General features: G+C 38.4%; 1 protein-coding gene across 1 annotated transcript; it reads right to left on the bottom strand.

Annotated features, from left to right (window-relative positions):
• Nucleotides 1-286: 286 nt before the first annotated feature.
• On the bottom strand, nt 287-14,636 carry LOC138826924 (all-trans-retinol dehydrogenase [NAD(+)] ADH4-like). The gene is made up of 9 exons (XM_070022319.1): nt 14,540-14,636; nt 13,218-13,319; nt 11,726-11,867; nt 9,951-10,038; nt 7,972-8,203; nt 6,388-6,648; nt 4,134-4,269; nt 3,181-3,319; nt 287-859 (listed from the first exon to the last, which is right to left on the bottom strand). The coding sequence occupies exons 1-9, from the start codon at nt 14,555-14,557 to the stop codon at nt 835-837; spliced, it is 1,143 nt and encodes a 380-aa protein (XP_069878420.1). The 5' UTR covers nt 14,558-14,636; the 3' UTR covers nt 287-834.
• Between the last annotated feature and the right edge of the window lie 2,056 nt (nt 14,637-16,692).

Raw genomic sequence — 16,692 nt, forward strand, 5'->3', positions numbered from 1 at the left:
GAGGCACAGTGCCACTTCTGGCTTTTCCTGCATATGTGGTGCTGAGGAATGGAACCCAGGGCCTCATGCATTCAAGGCAATCACTCTGAGCCACCTTCCCAGCCTTCTTTGTTACTTTTAATTGGATGTAGAAAATCATGCCAGTTAATGTGAGTAAGAGTGATCTGCAAAGAAAGCACTACACATTACAGTTACGATAATTATCAAAGATAAAAAGGAAGATTATTTTAGGAAACAGAACTTTCAGAGCATAGACTCATTTTTCTTTAAATAAATCTTTATTTATGTAGGTTGTGATATCTCATTACTTCTGGTTATAGTAGAGGGGACAAGAGAAGATAACACAAATTAAAAAGGAAATAATTTGGCAACTTATTTACAAAGAATGTCTTGTGGCTTAGTAGAACACAGAAATCATGTAACAGTAATTTATATATGTATATAATCAACATAGTGATAAACATAGTAATACTTTAAGGTTTTTGTAGAAAAATTTCAACAGACAAAAGTGAAGACAATAGTATAATGAGACTCCATATATTCACTAGTGAGCTTAAAAATTATAAACATAACAAAATCCAGTTTTATTTATTCCTTCATTCTTTCTCCCCAAAGTTTTAGACAATTCCTAACCATCTTATGATTCTATTCTTGAATACTTTAGTTATCGTTGTTAACACAGGTAAGTCTGAAAACATAGATGATTACAGATGCTGCTCCTATTAATTGCTATTTTATGCTGAGATATTAACAGAGACTGTTTCTTACAAGTCATACTTTCCTTGATTTATTATATTAACCAGACAATGATCTTCCAAATTGTTCCTGGGATCTTCAAAAGGTCAGAATTGTTCGGATGCTGTTAATAAAAATAAAGCATTAATAAATTAATTTACCCAAAGCCCACAAGAAATACTTGTTCTATAAGTTCAGCGTTTGGTCTAATCTTTCTTCATAGTCATTCAGGAAAATGTGATCTCATTTGAGCTGTGGAGGTCCTGTTGCCCTCTGGTGCTGTTGATAATAGAGCATACCAAGGAGGAATGAGGCTAGTCACTGCTCTTGGCTTTCTCTTTGCCAAGGCAAAGATGCTCATGAGAGGAATTCTGTGTGTTGGGATGCTACTTTCTGACAACCCAGATGTTTTCAATCCTTGATAACTTCAAAGTGTGGGAATTAAGAAGGGGATAAGCCTCAAGGACAGAGAATTCCTTATCTCAGACATTACTGTAGACTTCCTGACATCAGCAGGGTACCATGCTTACATATTTTATCTACCCAGAAACTGGAAGTGACATCTTTGTGTGGGAGGAGAAACTGAGACTTTTCCTCATCACAAGCCAGGGTAAGCAGATGTGGTGTCCAAACCCCCTTCATCTACTCCCTTGCTTCTGTGCAGTTGTGGAAAGAGGACCTGTGCCACATGGTGAGTATACCTGGGAGGACCATTAAGTTCCTTTCCTGATGCTACCTTTTCATCTGTGTGGACAATCAGGTGGTTTCTTCTGGAGATCAGCAAGGGAAAATGACATCTAGGCCTCTGTTTCAGCGCTAATTATGAGGGAAGCCTCCTTGCAGAAATGGAGACCTGCCAACCTACTGATAAAGTGATGGAATATTTTCCATTTGACTATCACTTAAGTCTGTGACTGAGATCTCTAGGGTAAGGGGTCATGGTAGAGGAACTATGAACTTCAGGCATAAGGCTCCATACCCATACCCAGCTACTAACTTGAAGAACACACAATTTGGGCCGTAGCGAGATGTGCATATTACTTTACTAGTAAAGTTTTATAGTATAGTTTAAAGATAATCTTTATTTTTTCTTTCTGTTTGATTGAACTTCTTTTTTATGTTGTGGCTTTCACATATTCTTTCTTTGTGAAAAAGCCTGGGTCCTCAAATCATAGACCTTCTTACGTTTTCTAAAACATTTATTCTCTTCTGTGAACTCCTGTCATTTTTACCTCCTCATTAGCTTCTCATATCTTTGTTAGGCCTTCAAGTTTACTTTTCCTCCTTGCCCTGTATCTCCTCTAAGTAATCTTTTTATTTTTGTTAGTCCTGGGGGCTTGAACTCAGGCCCTGGACACTCTCCCTGAGCTTCTTTTGCTCAAGGCTAGCACTCTACCACCTGAGCCACAGCCCTACTTCTTGCTTTTTCTTTGTGTGTGGTACTGATGAATCAAATCCAGGGCTTCATGCATGCTAGGCAAGCACTCTACCACTGAGCCACCTTCCCACCCCCCTCCTCTAAGTAATCTTATTCCTCATATTTTTCATTCTTTGCTTCTACTGAACAATATTGAACATTTTAAGTAAATTAATCAATCCTTGTCTTACCCACATCCCACTCCTAGGGTAATGTTCAATTGGAACATGGCTATAAATCAGTTCCTAGAGTCCAATAAAAGAGAGCACCTGATATCTAAAATTGTGGGTCAAAGTGTCAGAGCAAGATAATGACAGAGTCGAAGGATCCTTCACCAGTCTGACACCTGCCACTGTGTGCTCACATCCCTGTGGTGTCGCAGGGCGCTTTCATGTAGGGCCTGGTGTGGACACTCCATGTCAAATTGCAGAACATATGCATTCTAGACTCAGGAGTACACTGAACCAGAGGGGGTCTAACATTATATTGAGAAGCCTCTCCTTGTAGGGGAGTAATGCCACCTCGTGAACACTGGTGAAAGGGCAAGCACATACCAGTTTGTACTAGTGCTCCACATCATACTGTAAGTAACAGGGTGCGTTACAGAACTAACAGCTTTTTTTTTCAAAGTGGCCATTATTTAATTGTTGATTTGTAATTGTAATTTAACAGTTACAATAAAGAAAGTCAGAAAAGGCAAACTGGAGAGGTCTTAAATGTTTTTTTTTTGTTGTTGTTGTTGGTTGTGGGTTCTTGAACTCTGGGCCTGGGTGCTATCCCTGCACTCTTCAGCTCAAGACGAGCACTCTTTCGCTTGTGCCACAGTGCCACTTTTGGTTTTCTAGTGGTTTATTGGAGTCTCATAGACCTTCCTGCCCAGGCTAGCTTTGAACCGTGATCTACAGATCTCAGCCTCCTTAGTAGCTAGGATTACGGTTGTGAGCCACCGGCACCTGGCTTAAATGATATTTTAAAAGACTCAGCACAAAGGTTTCTAAACCACTCAAATCATCTATCTAGTGATTTACCTTTTTCCTTGGTTCATTAGGTCATATGCTTCATTGACTTTGTCAAAGGGCAGGGTGTGGGTCACAAATAAATCCAGATTGAATTTCTTATTCATGTAGTCATTAACCAGCTTTGGTACAGAATCTACACTCTTCCATCCTGTAATTTGGTCAAAATACCACATAAAGAAAAAGATGTCACATGAAGAAGTAGTTTAATAAGTATGTGTTAGGTGAATTAATATTAGGTCAGTCTGAAGCAATCCAAGTTTCAAATATATATAACACCTCCCCTCCATTTTTGATGTTGTATACATCTTTAATTTTCTATACTTTCTATATAGCTTTAGTTTTCTATATCTATTATTTTTTGTCTTCATAAGAAATAGTCAAACCAGGTACCATGGCTCATGTCTGTAATCCTAGCTATTCAGGAGGCTGAGATCTGAGGATCACAGTTTGAAGCGAGCTAGGCAGGAAACTCTGTGGGACTCATCTCTAATTAATCACCAAAAAAGCTGGAAGTAGAGCTATGGCTCAAATGATAGAGCACTAGCCTTAAGTAACAAAGCTTAGAGATGGCACTCAGGCCCTGAATTCAAGTTCCAATACTGGGGTGCACCTGTGCTTGTGCACACACACAACACACACAGAAAGATTATTTTCTACTCTAGATAAGAAATTACCTCAATTAGGTCAGTGTCTACTTTCTGCTACTCTATGTTGGTTTATTTCAGCACAATTTGAATTTCAATTTGCTAGTTTTGATTATCTTTCTATATTGACTCCATTTACTTTCACATAATGAGTAGTTTTTATACAGTCTTTAGATATGGTTTACTTTCTCAGTAAAGAGATGATTCAATAATTAATTGTTAATTATTAATTAAGGAAATGATTCAATAATCCTCAGTGTTACAATTTTATATTACTATGAAGAAAATTAAAATCTATGAAGGTAAAAAAATACTAACCTCCAAAGAGTGTTGCATTTAGAGTACGGCCCATTATTAGCTCCTCTGGAGACACGTCCAGTGCTTTGTCACCAGCCTTCACTCCAACCAAAGTACAGGTTCCCCCACCTACTGATGTGGAGTCTAGAGCTGCTCTCTGAAGGGTCAAACACAAAAGATTTCTAGAGTCAGTAGAAGAGCAGAACATGAACTCCAGTATGGAAATACACAATATTTTAGGGAACATTTTGTTCTCATCACAAGTTTTCATTCTCTTCTAGGGTTTGCATCAGTCAGATAAAATTCAGGGTTGGATACATTATGGAGTCCACTTCTGGGGATGTTGAATTTATTCTTTATCTCTTCTCTAGAAGAGGTTTAGGAATCAGGCTGAGTAAAGATGTAAGTGAAAAGGAATGAAATCACAACTAGTTTTTATTTTTATTTTATTTTTGCTAGTCTTGGGGCTTAAAATCTGGGCCTGGGCTCTGTACTTGAGCTTCTTTTGCTTAAGGATAGCATTCTACCACTTGAGCCACAGTACCACTTCTGGCCTTTTTTGAGCAATTTATTAGAGATAAGACACTCATGGACTTTTTCCTGGGCTGCCTTTGAACTGGGATCCTCAGATCTCAGCCTCCTGAGTAGCTAGCTATACATGGGTGAGCCTCTGGCACTTGGCCACAAATGCTTTCTATAACTCACACTAATGAAACAAGAGGAATCCATGGGCAGATAATTCAGTTCATAAATTCATTCTTTTCTATATGGGTATGATACTGGAGTCTTGTATTCAGGTTCTTGCACTTGCTAGGCACTTGCCCTACACAGACACACAGACACACAGACACACAGACACATAGACACACAGACACAGACACAGACACACAGACACACACACACACACACACACACACACACACACACACACACACACACACACACTTCTAGTTCTCTTCAGTTATTCCCAGCAAACAAACAAAACAAAAAACACCTTCAGTTTAGTGTCTTTGAGCACATGCATATTAGGTGAATATTTAGTGAAGAATAATGCTGGGCATTATAGCAATTAACTTCTGTTCATGGTCTATGTGTTATAGTTGACTTTTTACTTTATTTTATTTAATAGTCAAAAGGGACATTTTCTTGGCCAGTTACAAATGTGGTTGCACAAGCCTGTGATTCTAGTACTAGAGGATTATTCCAGGAACATTGTGAATTCAAGGCCAGTTTGGTTACACAGTGACTTTGAGGCCAACCTGGACTACAAAACAAAAATGATTTTTTTTATTCCCAAAGGAGAAGGGACAGGGGACAAATACAGCCAAGTTATTAACTGTTCCTATGTGGTAAAGAAAGTAGGCTGCCGGGCGCTGGTGGCTCACGCCTGTAATCCTAGCTACTCAGGAGGCTGAGATCTGAGGATCGCGGTTCAAAGCCAGCCCGGGCAAGAAAGACCTTGAGACTCCTATCTCCAATAAACCACCAGAAAACCGGAAGTGGCGCTGTAGCTCAAGTGGTAGAGCGCTCGCCTTGAGCTGAAGAGCTGAGGGACAACGCCCAGGCCCAGAGTTCAAGCCCCACGACCGACAAAAAAAAAAAAAAAAGAAAGTAGGCAATGTGAAATGAGCCTGGTGAGAGAGAACAGATGGGATGGGGAAAAATGATGGAAGGGTGACTCTAAACAGGAAGTACTGGGCACCTCACTGGACCCATGAAATCTTAACCTCCTTATGAAAGTCAGAAAAAAGTAAATAAAAAAGACATAGGAAATTGGAAAACACAATTGAAAATTATTTTCAGTCTAATAATATGTTATATTGAGCAATTAAAAGGGATCTCAAATGAAGAGGAATGGCCCAGTTTGTGGTTGTTACTGGCCCAGATCCTCACTCTGGCTTCCTGTCTTGCCATGTGACTTTTTCCTCATACATATTCCCACCCAGATGCTGTCAGCCCTGAGGGCCATCCTGACTGTAGACAGCCTTATACAGTTTGGACTTCTAGCCTACATAACCGCACACAAACCTCTTTTCTATACAAGTGCCCAGTCTCAGACACTTCCTTGTTGGTAACAGAAAGAAGATGAATACAGGATATGTCAGTGGGCATGGAAGGCTGAGGGCATGTTTAAATGAATTATGGCTGACAGTTCTTATTTTGTTTGAAAAGATTAAGAAGGAATAATCATACCAACTACAAGCAGCCTATCTTCATCTATCATTTGATGATTAAAGAACACATTGAAAATACACAAGGAAAAAAATGTACAAACCATGTGTTGATATCCTCCTATACACTCAATGGCAAAGTCCACCCCGCCATTGGTCATTTCAATGATGACTTCCTGGATGGGTCTGTCTAGCTCTCTAGGATTTAGACAATCAGTTGCTCCCAGGGCTTTGGCGAGAGTAAACTTCTTGTTGTTGATGTCAGTAACGATGATTCTGGAAGCTCCTGCTACTTTACAGCCAATTACAGCAGAAAGACCTACACCTCCTAGGCCAAAGATAGCACACGTAGAACCAGGAGTGACCTGGGGGCAGGAAAATTACACTTTTATAATTTACTTTTATAGCAGCTGGTTTCCTCCTCCCTCCCACCCTCCCTCCCTTGCTTCCTTCCTTCCTTCCCCCCCTCTCTCTCTTGCTTTTTTTTTTTTTTTTGTCAGTTTTGGGCTTGAACTCTGGGGCCTGGGTACTGTTCTTCAGCTTTTCAGCTCAAGGTGAGCACTCTACCACTTAAGATACAGTGCCACTTCTGTTTTTCTGGTGGTTTAATGGAGATAAGAGTTTCACAGACTTTCCTTCCCAGGCTGGCTTTGAAAAATGATCCTGAGTAGCTAGGATTACACTAGTAATCCTAGTGCCCACTAGTGCCCAGCATTTTTAGTTTCTCTTAAAGGGTAGGGTGAGGTGAAGACTCCAAATTACAAGCCTGAGACTGCTTGGTATAAAACTATATGATACATCCAATTAAGAAATTCTGCCAATGTGAAAATGGATACATTACCTTTTAAGGTTAGAGAATTATTTAAGGGATATGAAGATGGTCAGTTCATAAAGAACAAACTCAAATAAAAATAACTCACTTGTTTTACTTTTCAGTGTGGTCAGATAAAAAATAAAAGCCCACACATTTCAAGGAGGTAATATTTCACCCTTTAAAAATTCAATCTGAGGCAATTGTCTCACTTATGATTCCAAATAACTGATTTCTTTAGATGGAATGGAGTCCAGATGTCTTGTCTGACAGTGAAGAATCTGAGAGAGGTCGAGGAAATCTCTGCAACATTTGAGGCATCCACTTAGAAGATACTTTCTCAACATCTCTCTTGTATCTAGCTTTATTATCTTGGTAATTTTTTTCTAACATGGGATTCCAGAGCCATATCTTACTACCATCAGGGGTGGCAGAAGATACAGGGATGGGAAACTAAGATAAGTTGTTATTGATTGAAAGAGAATCCCCAGCATCAGGGAGGAAGTAGGTGATGGCAAGGGTTTCTATGGTTCCTGTTGCCTTTTGGGTCAGTTGTCCTGATATAAGATACTATGAAACATATCTGATCAGGCTTTATTTACATCGGGATGATTTATAATCTAGCAGGCTGGTATAGCATATAACATGTAACAGGTGCTAAGCCTAGCCATCTATGAGGCCAGCTATTTTACATAGGTGATATAATTCAATTATTCTCACAAGTATTACCAATGGGTATTTTTTCTAGAGAGGCTAAGTTATTTATCCCAGAGCAAGAAACAAAATAGCCAACGTTTGAAGACAATTGATGATGGTTTCTTTACATTGCTTCCCAGTAACCCTCTGTTTGTATATCCTGGACTGTTTAACAACTCACCTTGGCAGTGTTGATTGCAGCACCATAGCCAGTTGAAAACCCACATCCAAACAGACAGACACGCTCTAAATTTGCATCATCATGTATTTTTGCAAGGTTGACATCAGACACCACAGTGTACTGAGAGAATGAACTGACTCCCATGAAATGGTAAATTGGCTTTCCTTTGCAGGTAAATCTGCTGGTTTTATCTTCCATTAGTTCTTGATCAACAGTAGGATTTTTTAAATTACTGGATAATTGAAAAGAGAGAGGGGGAGAGATACAAAGAAGAAGAAAGTAATTAGGACACTGATCACTTTTTAAATAAAATGTGTTTGCCTTATCTGTAATGACAATTTTATGGAATTCACATGGAAAAAATGGGAAACTAACTAAGGTGATAATTTATAGTCTTTTGGAAAAAATTTAAAGACCATAGCAACTAACATTTGTTGAAGGCTTTGTGTGTGTGCCAGAAACCCTTTTAAGGTCTATGTGTGTATTAATTCATAACAGTTTCTATTGAAGAATGTTATTATAAAAACAGAAGACTATAATAAAGCCTGTACATCTGTTCATGGCTTCAGTTACAATCAACTCATAGGTTGTCTGGTTCTATCTATTATCTTCCACAATATGTAAATTATTTCTGTATGGATTTCAGATATCACTATTTCATCTGCATTGAAATATTTCAGTATATATCTCAATATTGTATATATCTACATATGTATATATCTACATAGTGCATGAGGTTTGATAAATATCTTGGTAACCTTTCATTTGTATCCTCTCTTCCTCTGTTTTTTTGATTTTTTTTTAAAGAAACCAAGCCATTTGTCCTACAGAGTGTTCTTTTTAGGGAATTTTGCTGTTGCTATACCTGAAATTGGGCTTAACATATTTTTCTGTTACCATATTTCCTCCTAAATTAACATTTATGATCTAAACACTTGATCTGATGCTAATTTTTTGGGGGGGATGAACATGTTAAAAGTAGACATAGATTCTGATCATCTCTATTGATAAATCTTTTATTTCATTAAAGTTTGCAGAAGAATGTAGTTTGGGTTTTTTGAGCATCAACAACAAGTCTGCAAATCAGACATTACTATCCCCATGTTATAAATGAGGAGCCCGAAGCACAGAAGTAGATACAAGCACAGTATAGTATTTGTTGTGGTTTTATTTGGTAGTAGGGATTGAACTCAGGGCCTTTTACATACTAGGCAAGCAGTCTACAATTTGAACTATATCCTCAGCCCTTTCCTTTGTGTTTTGCTTTTGACATACGGTCTCTTTACTTTGCTGGAGCTGGCTTATAGCCTACCAAGCTTCAGGGCCTATGAGTAGTATTTTAATTTCTGAGATAACTAGCTTCAGTTAGCATTAAGAACAAATAGGCCCTCCTATAGTTTCAGTGAAATAAAAATAAGGTGGTTAAGATTTAGACTCAAGCCATGCTGCCTATGTGAAAATCTGTCAGGAGACATTGAGTTATGAAGCGCGGAAGCAAATGACTCTACTCTCATTCCTGCAGAGTAGATACTATTTTGAATTTGCCATTTATCACCTCAATGGTATCTATTTTATAGTATGCGCTTCTAGCCTATTGTTTTGTGTATAATAGCATATACTATATATCCTTCAGCTACTTGTTTTTTCCCCTAATATCATTATTTGTGTGAAAAGACATTATGTGTGTCAAATCGTTCTATACACATACTTCAAACTTAGACCATTTCACTGTACTTTTCCAATGTGCTACTATATAGCAATTTGTTAGTCCTCTCTATTACTAGAGGACATTCCTTTTGATATTGATATTCATTGCAAAATTTGCAAAGAATATTGCAGCATGTTACTGCATATTTGGAGCACTGTCTGGGATACATTAGAAGTATAATTAGTGAACAGAAGGTTTGCCTCTTCTGAACTCCATTTAGGTATAGCCAACCCATTGCTAAACATCCTAATAATAACATATAGAAACTTACCGCAATTTTCCACAAAAATTTGTGTGTGGATTCAGACAGAACTTGCATTTTTTACACTGAGGTGTATAGAATGGAATAACCTTGTCACCTAGAAAGAAAGGTCATATGTGGTATGATTCTGTCTTTTTTTGGCAGTATTGGGGTTTGACTCAGGGCCTGTTGTTTGCTAGTCTGACACTCTACCACTGATCCATACCTCTAGGCATCCTAAGGTATTATAAGTTTCTAAAAGCAAGGCTGGAGATAGGGCCCAATAGTAGAGTGCTTTGTATCATGTACAAGGCCTTGAACTCTATCCCTAACTCCTTCCCCCTCCAAAAATCTCTGTACAAGGGAACAGCATTTAAATTTTTTCATTTTTTTCCTTTTAAAACTATTTTTCAGTAGCTATACAAAGGATATTCAACTTATGATCAGAGTCACTCCTATCATTTTTACATATTCACTAGAAAGTACAGTTAGCTAAAATGTTTTATTTCATTAAAATGTAAGAGTATGGATTCTTCTCCGTATTGCATATGTTGTCTTTTTGTTTATTTTGGTAGTATTGGCATTTGAACCAAAGGCCTTGTGCTTGCTAAGCAGGTGTTCTACCACTCGAGCCATGTCCCCAACCTTTATTTTGCTTTAGTTATTTTTTTCAGATAGAGTCTCACATTTTTGCCCAGGGGTCAGCCTTAGACTGTGATTCTCTTACGGTTTTCTATGTAGGTGAGATATCAGTTTTTCTTTATGTACTGCACTGGGCAGTCAAGTGACAAATCTGTTGGTCTTATCTCTTCAGAGTCCTATGATTTCATTGTAATTCTTTGTAGCATGACTATTATTATTTGTATTTTCAAACACTATGAATAGTAAAACAGATCCTTTATTAATATAGATGATACATAGGCTAGATAGAGATAGGAAATTTGATACCATTGCCATGTATCTAAGTCTGGAGCAATCTCATCAAAGAAGAGAGTCATGTTTATCCTGTGTGACAAGAGGGCAGTACATAGGTCACATGGCAGTGTGAGGTGAAGAAAATAATCTCAGCCATTGACATGCTTTATTTAGGTATTATATGTATCTTACAAGCTTCCATAAAGAAAATTAGGCTAACATTGATATGTATAGTGTTTTTAAACCTTAAACTGTCTTCTTATTCTTTATATAATGTTAAAATAGGTGACATACTTTCTATTTTACATAAAGTATAACATTTCTGAACCATGGTTGTTTTAATTTTAACTAATCATAAAATATTGTGTTTTAGGACAAATTTCTTTTCTTTTTTCTTTTCTATTTTTGTTGGTCATGGGGCTTGAACTCTGGGCCTGAATGGTGTCCCTGCGCTCTTCAGCTTAAGACTAGCACTGTCCCACTTGAGCCACTGCACCACTTCTGATTTTTCGACTGGTTTATTGGACATAATAGTCTCATGGACTTTCCTGCCAGGTTGCCTTTGAACCACGATCTTCAGCTGTTTGCCTCCTGAGTAGCTAGGATTACAGGGGTTAGCCACTGGTGCCCAGCTTTTAGGACAATTTCTGAGCACATTATATAAATAAAGTGGCCATATTTCCTAGATCTTATTAGACACTTCCAAATTCAAATGTCCCATCTCCATGTTAACTATAGGTTCTATGTCTCACTTTTGATTTGGGAAAAGATGGTTGGTCCTCTTATGTTAACAGAGATCACTTACAGCATGCAAAGCCAAGACACCACCAGAAATCATCTCTGAAAAAGCCTGGTTTTTCTATTGAGTTTGAATCAGAAGGTAAAATTACCTGGCTTGAAGTTGGTCACTCCTGGCCCAATGCTTTCCACAATTCCTGCACACTCATGTCCAACAATCACTGGGAACACACCATTCTTGAAATTAGGGTCAATATTAAGGGCATCAGTGTGGCAGACGGAAGTGGCCATTACCTACAAAGTAATTACAGACTTGAGTCATATTTCTACAGTTACTGTTGAGATAGATGTTACAATAATTTTAGATCTCATGTCATCTTGAAACCTTACAGCACCCCTAGAACTTAGGAATTATATTTTGTAAAAAACCAAAAGAACAAATGAAAATAGGCTGGGCAAGTTTTTTTGTTTTTTTGTTTTTGTCCAGTCGTGGGGCCTGAACTGTGGGCCTGGGCACTGTCCCTCAGCTCTTCAGCTCAAGGCTAGCACTCTACCACTTGAGCCACAGCGCCACTTCCGGCTTTTTTCTTTTTACTTATGTGGTGCTGAAGAATTGAACCCAGGGCCTCATGAATGCAAGGCAAGCGCTCTACCACTGAGCCACCTTCCCAGCCCCTGGGCAAGTTTTCTAACTATCATTGTTGAAAAAACCTAAGATGTAGGATTGGCTGTTATTGTCTTCAGCAGAGGAAAAATGCAAGTAGTAAGAGCAGAATAAAACCTATTAGGCAGAGAGAGAAGAAAGGTTCCATGGCTTGTTCAAATTCTGTTGAAACTACATGAAATAATGTTGAGGAAATAACATTTTTATAGTTAAATGGGAAATATTGCCTAAATGAATTTTCAGAGTATCTTTGTATAATTGTTCTTTAGTATCTGACAAAAAGGTTGTTCCATTCATTCTCACATACAAATCTATAACGGCTTGAACAAAAATGGAGAACTTACCTGTCTTCACTGCTCTGCTTTTCGTGTGTGTGTGTGTGTGTGTGTGTGTGTGTGTGTGTGTGTGTGTGTGTGTGTGTGTGTGTGTGTGTGTGTGTGTGTGTGTGTGTGTGTGTGTGTGTGTGTGTTGGTACTGGGGTTTGAACTGAGAACCTATTCTGTTCCTCACATTTTTTTTTGTGCATAGCTGGTAATCTACCACTTGAGCCAAGCTTCCAGTCCAGCTTATTTGGTGGTTAATTGAAGATAGAGTCTTGAGGATATTTCTGCCTGGGCTGGCTTCAAACTACCATTCTCAGATCTTAGCCTTTGAGTAGATAGGGTTATAGATGTGAGGCACAGGTGTCCACCTTCTACTTTCCTTCAATAACACTTTTTAATAGTTGGTAAATGGAGAATAACAAAAGCCTAGTTCTAAGTGAATTCCTTTGCTGATTCTCAGATTTTAAGCCCATTATAAAAAATGAGATAATGCCTACTTTAATCTGGACCTATAAATATAACTCAAGTTATATACTATAACTACTGGTGGAGAGGAGACTCTAAGGCCTCTCACTCATACCAGGTCAGAGTAAACTGTTAGAAATCAAGCCTGCACTTTGGGTATGGGTATATCTACCAGGGAAAGTCCTCACTCACCTGAATTCGAACTTCATGAGCCTTGGGGGGAGCTACTTCAATCTCCTCAATAGATAAGGGCTTGCCTGCTTCCCAGGCAACAGCTGCTTTGCATTTAATAACCTGAAAGAGAGGGGAATGAAGGAGTGAGAGAGAGAAGAAATGGAAGTGAAGGGAAAGGAGAGATGGAGAGAGAAAGAGAGAGGCAAAGAAATACAGTATCATGGGAGAAAAGGTAGTACTGAAATTTGTTGATAAATTGTTTGTGGCAGATTGTTACATATATTATTTTGAAGACAAGGGATCTTCATTTGAACCTAAGTCAATTCTATGTTATAGTCATTACATTAAATTATTATTATTTTTGCCTGTCCTGTGCTTGAACTTGGGGCCTGGGCTCTGTCCTTGAGTTTTTCTGTACTCAAGACTAGTGTTCTATCACTTGAGCCACAGCACTACTTCTGGCTTTTTCTGTTTGTGTGGTACTGAGGAATTGAACCCAGGGCTTCATGCATGATAGGCAAGTACTTTACCACTGAGCCACATTCCCAGTCCCATAAATTATTTTTAAACAAATAATTCTATTAAAAATTTATCCTGATAGAATGACTTGATTTCCCCCCCTTCATAAGAAAGAATATGTTTTTGGGCTAGGACGGTAGCTCAGTGGTAGAGCGCTTGCCTGGCAAGCCTGAGGCCCTGGGTTCAATTCCTCAGCACCACATAAGCAAAAAAGAAAAAAGCCGGAAGTGGCACTGTGGCTCAAGTGGTAGAGCGCTAGCCTTGAACTGAAGAGCTGAGGGACAGCCCCCAGGCCCAGAGTTCAGGCCCCACAACCACACCCCCCCCCCCAAAAAAAGAAAAAATATGTTTTTATAGTGCTTAAAGATTTTTGTAAGTGGCCAGAAGGATGTGTTGGCTTAACAAATTTCATTCCATTGTGAGTGATCACAGTTTTGTTTGTCAGAGCACTGATGTGTTTTGTAGGTGTGCTGCTTGAGTTTAGTCTTCAAACCAGCAGATTTTTATCTTGGATGTCTTCCTGAATAGGATCATATTGCAGATAATATTTTCAAATCTAGATTTATACACAATAGGTACAATTCTATTTTATGGTGATAGCATAGTTGCTTAAATTTTGCTGTTTAAATAGTATTTAATTTAAAATATCCTTCTAGTAAATGCTTTGGCAAACCTACAGTTAATTCCTTAGAATAAATTCTTAGCACGGAGACTACTCATTTCCTTTTAATCAGCTTTAAATTTCTTTGATCTGAGCTTAACCCTGAAGGAAGCTTTTTTCACAAATGTCCAAACTGAACAGATACAGGTTATGTACTTACCTTTCCCTTGGTGCTCATTTCTCTTTCCCTTAGGGAACCTTGCCTTGGAAATTTCTTTCTGGCGTGAGAAGCTGTCCACCTCTACCCAGAATACTCTGTGTCCTGCACTGAAAAGTCTGAATAAATACTAGTCCTGCTGTTTCCTCCTCCAATCACTTGCCTTTCTATTGCTTCACAGCTTAGCTCAGCATTCCCCACGTGATTTGTGTTATTATATTGCAGCTGTAAACTTATTGCTCTGGAGAGCTCCAAGAATTTTTTTTCATCACAAAACTTAAGATAATAAAGAAAAGTGCATGAAACATATTGGGCTGAGTTATACAAATAATTATTACGGACATCCCCACTGCTCTAGAACTTCTCTTTTCTCTCTCCTTGAGAGTCATTTACTTGAAGATGGTATAGTCTTTCTGTATATTTCTATTTCCCTATACAATAGTTTAATCTATTAAAAAATGAATATATGTATTATTTCCTGTGCTACCCTCTGACCTGTTAGTGAGATGCTGCCTTTGTTGCATTTCATTTTCATGATTCTTGAATATTCTACTGTGTGAATTGACTATTTTATTCTTTATTTGCTGAAGATGAGTCAGTGGTTGTGTGAAAGTTCTGTTCATGTTTCCTGATGCACATAGGTTTGAGTTTCCTTAGGTACTCTTTAGAACTAATACTCATAAGTCCACTGTTAAGATAATTCGCACACTAGAAAAAACCCAGTCACAAAAACTCAAAAGTCCCGGAGAATGGTGTGGAGTCACTGCCAAAAAGCTCCTCTCAGTATTCCTTGGGACTCTCTGCTTATCCTCTAGAACACAGGATTTTCTGGAACCTTCGGGACCAAAGCCAAGTACCCCTTAGGTGCAACCACTGAGGTGGAGTGAAGTGTCCTGGAGTCACACTTGTATGGCCGTTTGTAAGAAGTGGAATGCCTCCTAACGGTTGGTAAGTATTATGATTAGGAATGGAATCGCTGGCTCTCCAACTCTTTTTCAAAAATTAGTATTGTAGTTGTAGAAAGGAGCTGTACAACATGTCGGTTTATGCGTACCATGCATGTTGTGCTCCAACTTTGAACGTCAAGGCCAAAGAGATTTACAGAGTGGATGTCCCTCACTCGTGCTCACGTCGCCAGACTTAAAAAACACTTGATACTCTGGAGGTGCGTAAGGGTATGCAAATGTATTTTTAATTTACGTTTCTGTGGTTACTAGTGAGGATAAGCATTGGAGATGCATAGACCATACTGTTTTAAATTGCTTTTTAGCATGTGTTGATTTCTTACAGTACTCCTCTTAACTTTTTGCTTTACATAATTTAAAATTTGATATTAGGTGTGTGCAGATGTTACGCATCCCACATATTTTCTTTTTAACAGTTTTTTTAAACATCTTTCCCTGTCAGTATTTTTTTTTAGTGTGTGTCATTGCTTTTCATGGTCTCATAGAATTTCACTATCTTCTCCAGACTTAGTTTCTAAATTCTTCCTCTCTCCCTCCCTCCCTCCCTCCCTTCCTTCCTTCCTTCCTTTTCTTTCTTCCTTCCTTCTCATCTGTTTCTTCCTCCCCTTTCTTCTCTCCTCCTCCTCCTCGTCCTCCTCCTCCTCCTCCTCGTCCTCCTACTCCTCCTCCTCTTCCTCCTCCTCTGTTTCCTCAGCACTGGAACTTGAACTCAGGGCCTTTGTTAGCTACACAAATGCTTTACCATCTGAGCCATATCCCAGATCCTTTTGTTGCTTTAATTGTGTTTCAGGTAGATTCTTGCATTGCCTGCCCTCAGAGCTGGCTTCAGACTGTGACTCTTCACTTATGACCTGTCTCACAGATGGGATCAAAAATGGGATCAAAGTTGTATGCTAGCATTCTTTGATTTTTGTTTGAGAAGGTGTGTGCATGGGTTTCTTAGTATGTGTGTGTATATATATATAAGTGTGTATATTAGTATACATTATATTAGCATATATTTATAATATAATCACATTATATTTATATTATATAAACATATATTATATATAAAATCCAGGCTGGCCTAGGGAGGCGATCTTTCCTTCTTTCCTTCCTTCCTTCCTTTCTCTTTCTTTCCTTTCTCTTTCTTTCCTTTCTTTCTTTCTTTCTTTCTTTCTATCTCTCTCTTTCTCTCTCTCTTTCTTTCTC

Source organism: Dipodomys merriami, unplaced genomic scaffold (assembly GCF_024711535.1).
Source record: "Dipodomys merriami isolate MVZ:Mamm:240054 unplaced genomic scaffold, mDipMer1.0.p SCAF_15, whole genome shotgun sequence".
Lineage (NCBI taxonomy): Eukaryota > Metazoa > Chordata > Mammalia > Rodentia > Heteromyidae > Dipodomys > Dipodomys merriami.

Bases quoted from the DNA above. Each gene is read 5' to 3' on its own strand.
- LOC138826924 (XM_070022319.1), bottom strand. The intron at 10,039-11,725 runs GTAATTTTACCT...CTTTCTTTCTAG, and splicing joins AGTGACCAACTTCAAGCCAG to GTGACAAGGTTATTCCATTC. The intron at 860-3,180 runs GTAAATCACTAG...TTTTATTAACAG, and splicing joins CTAATGAACCAAGGAAAAAG to CATCCGAACAATTCTGACCT.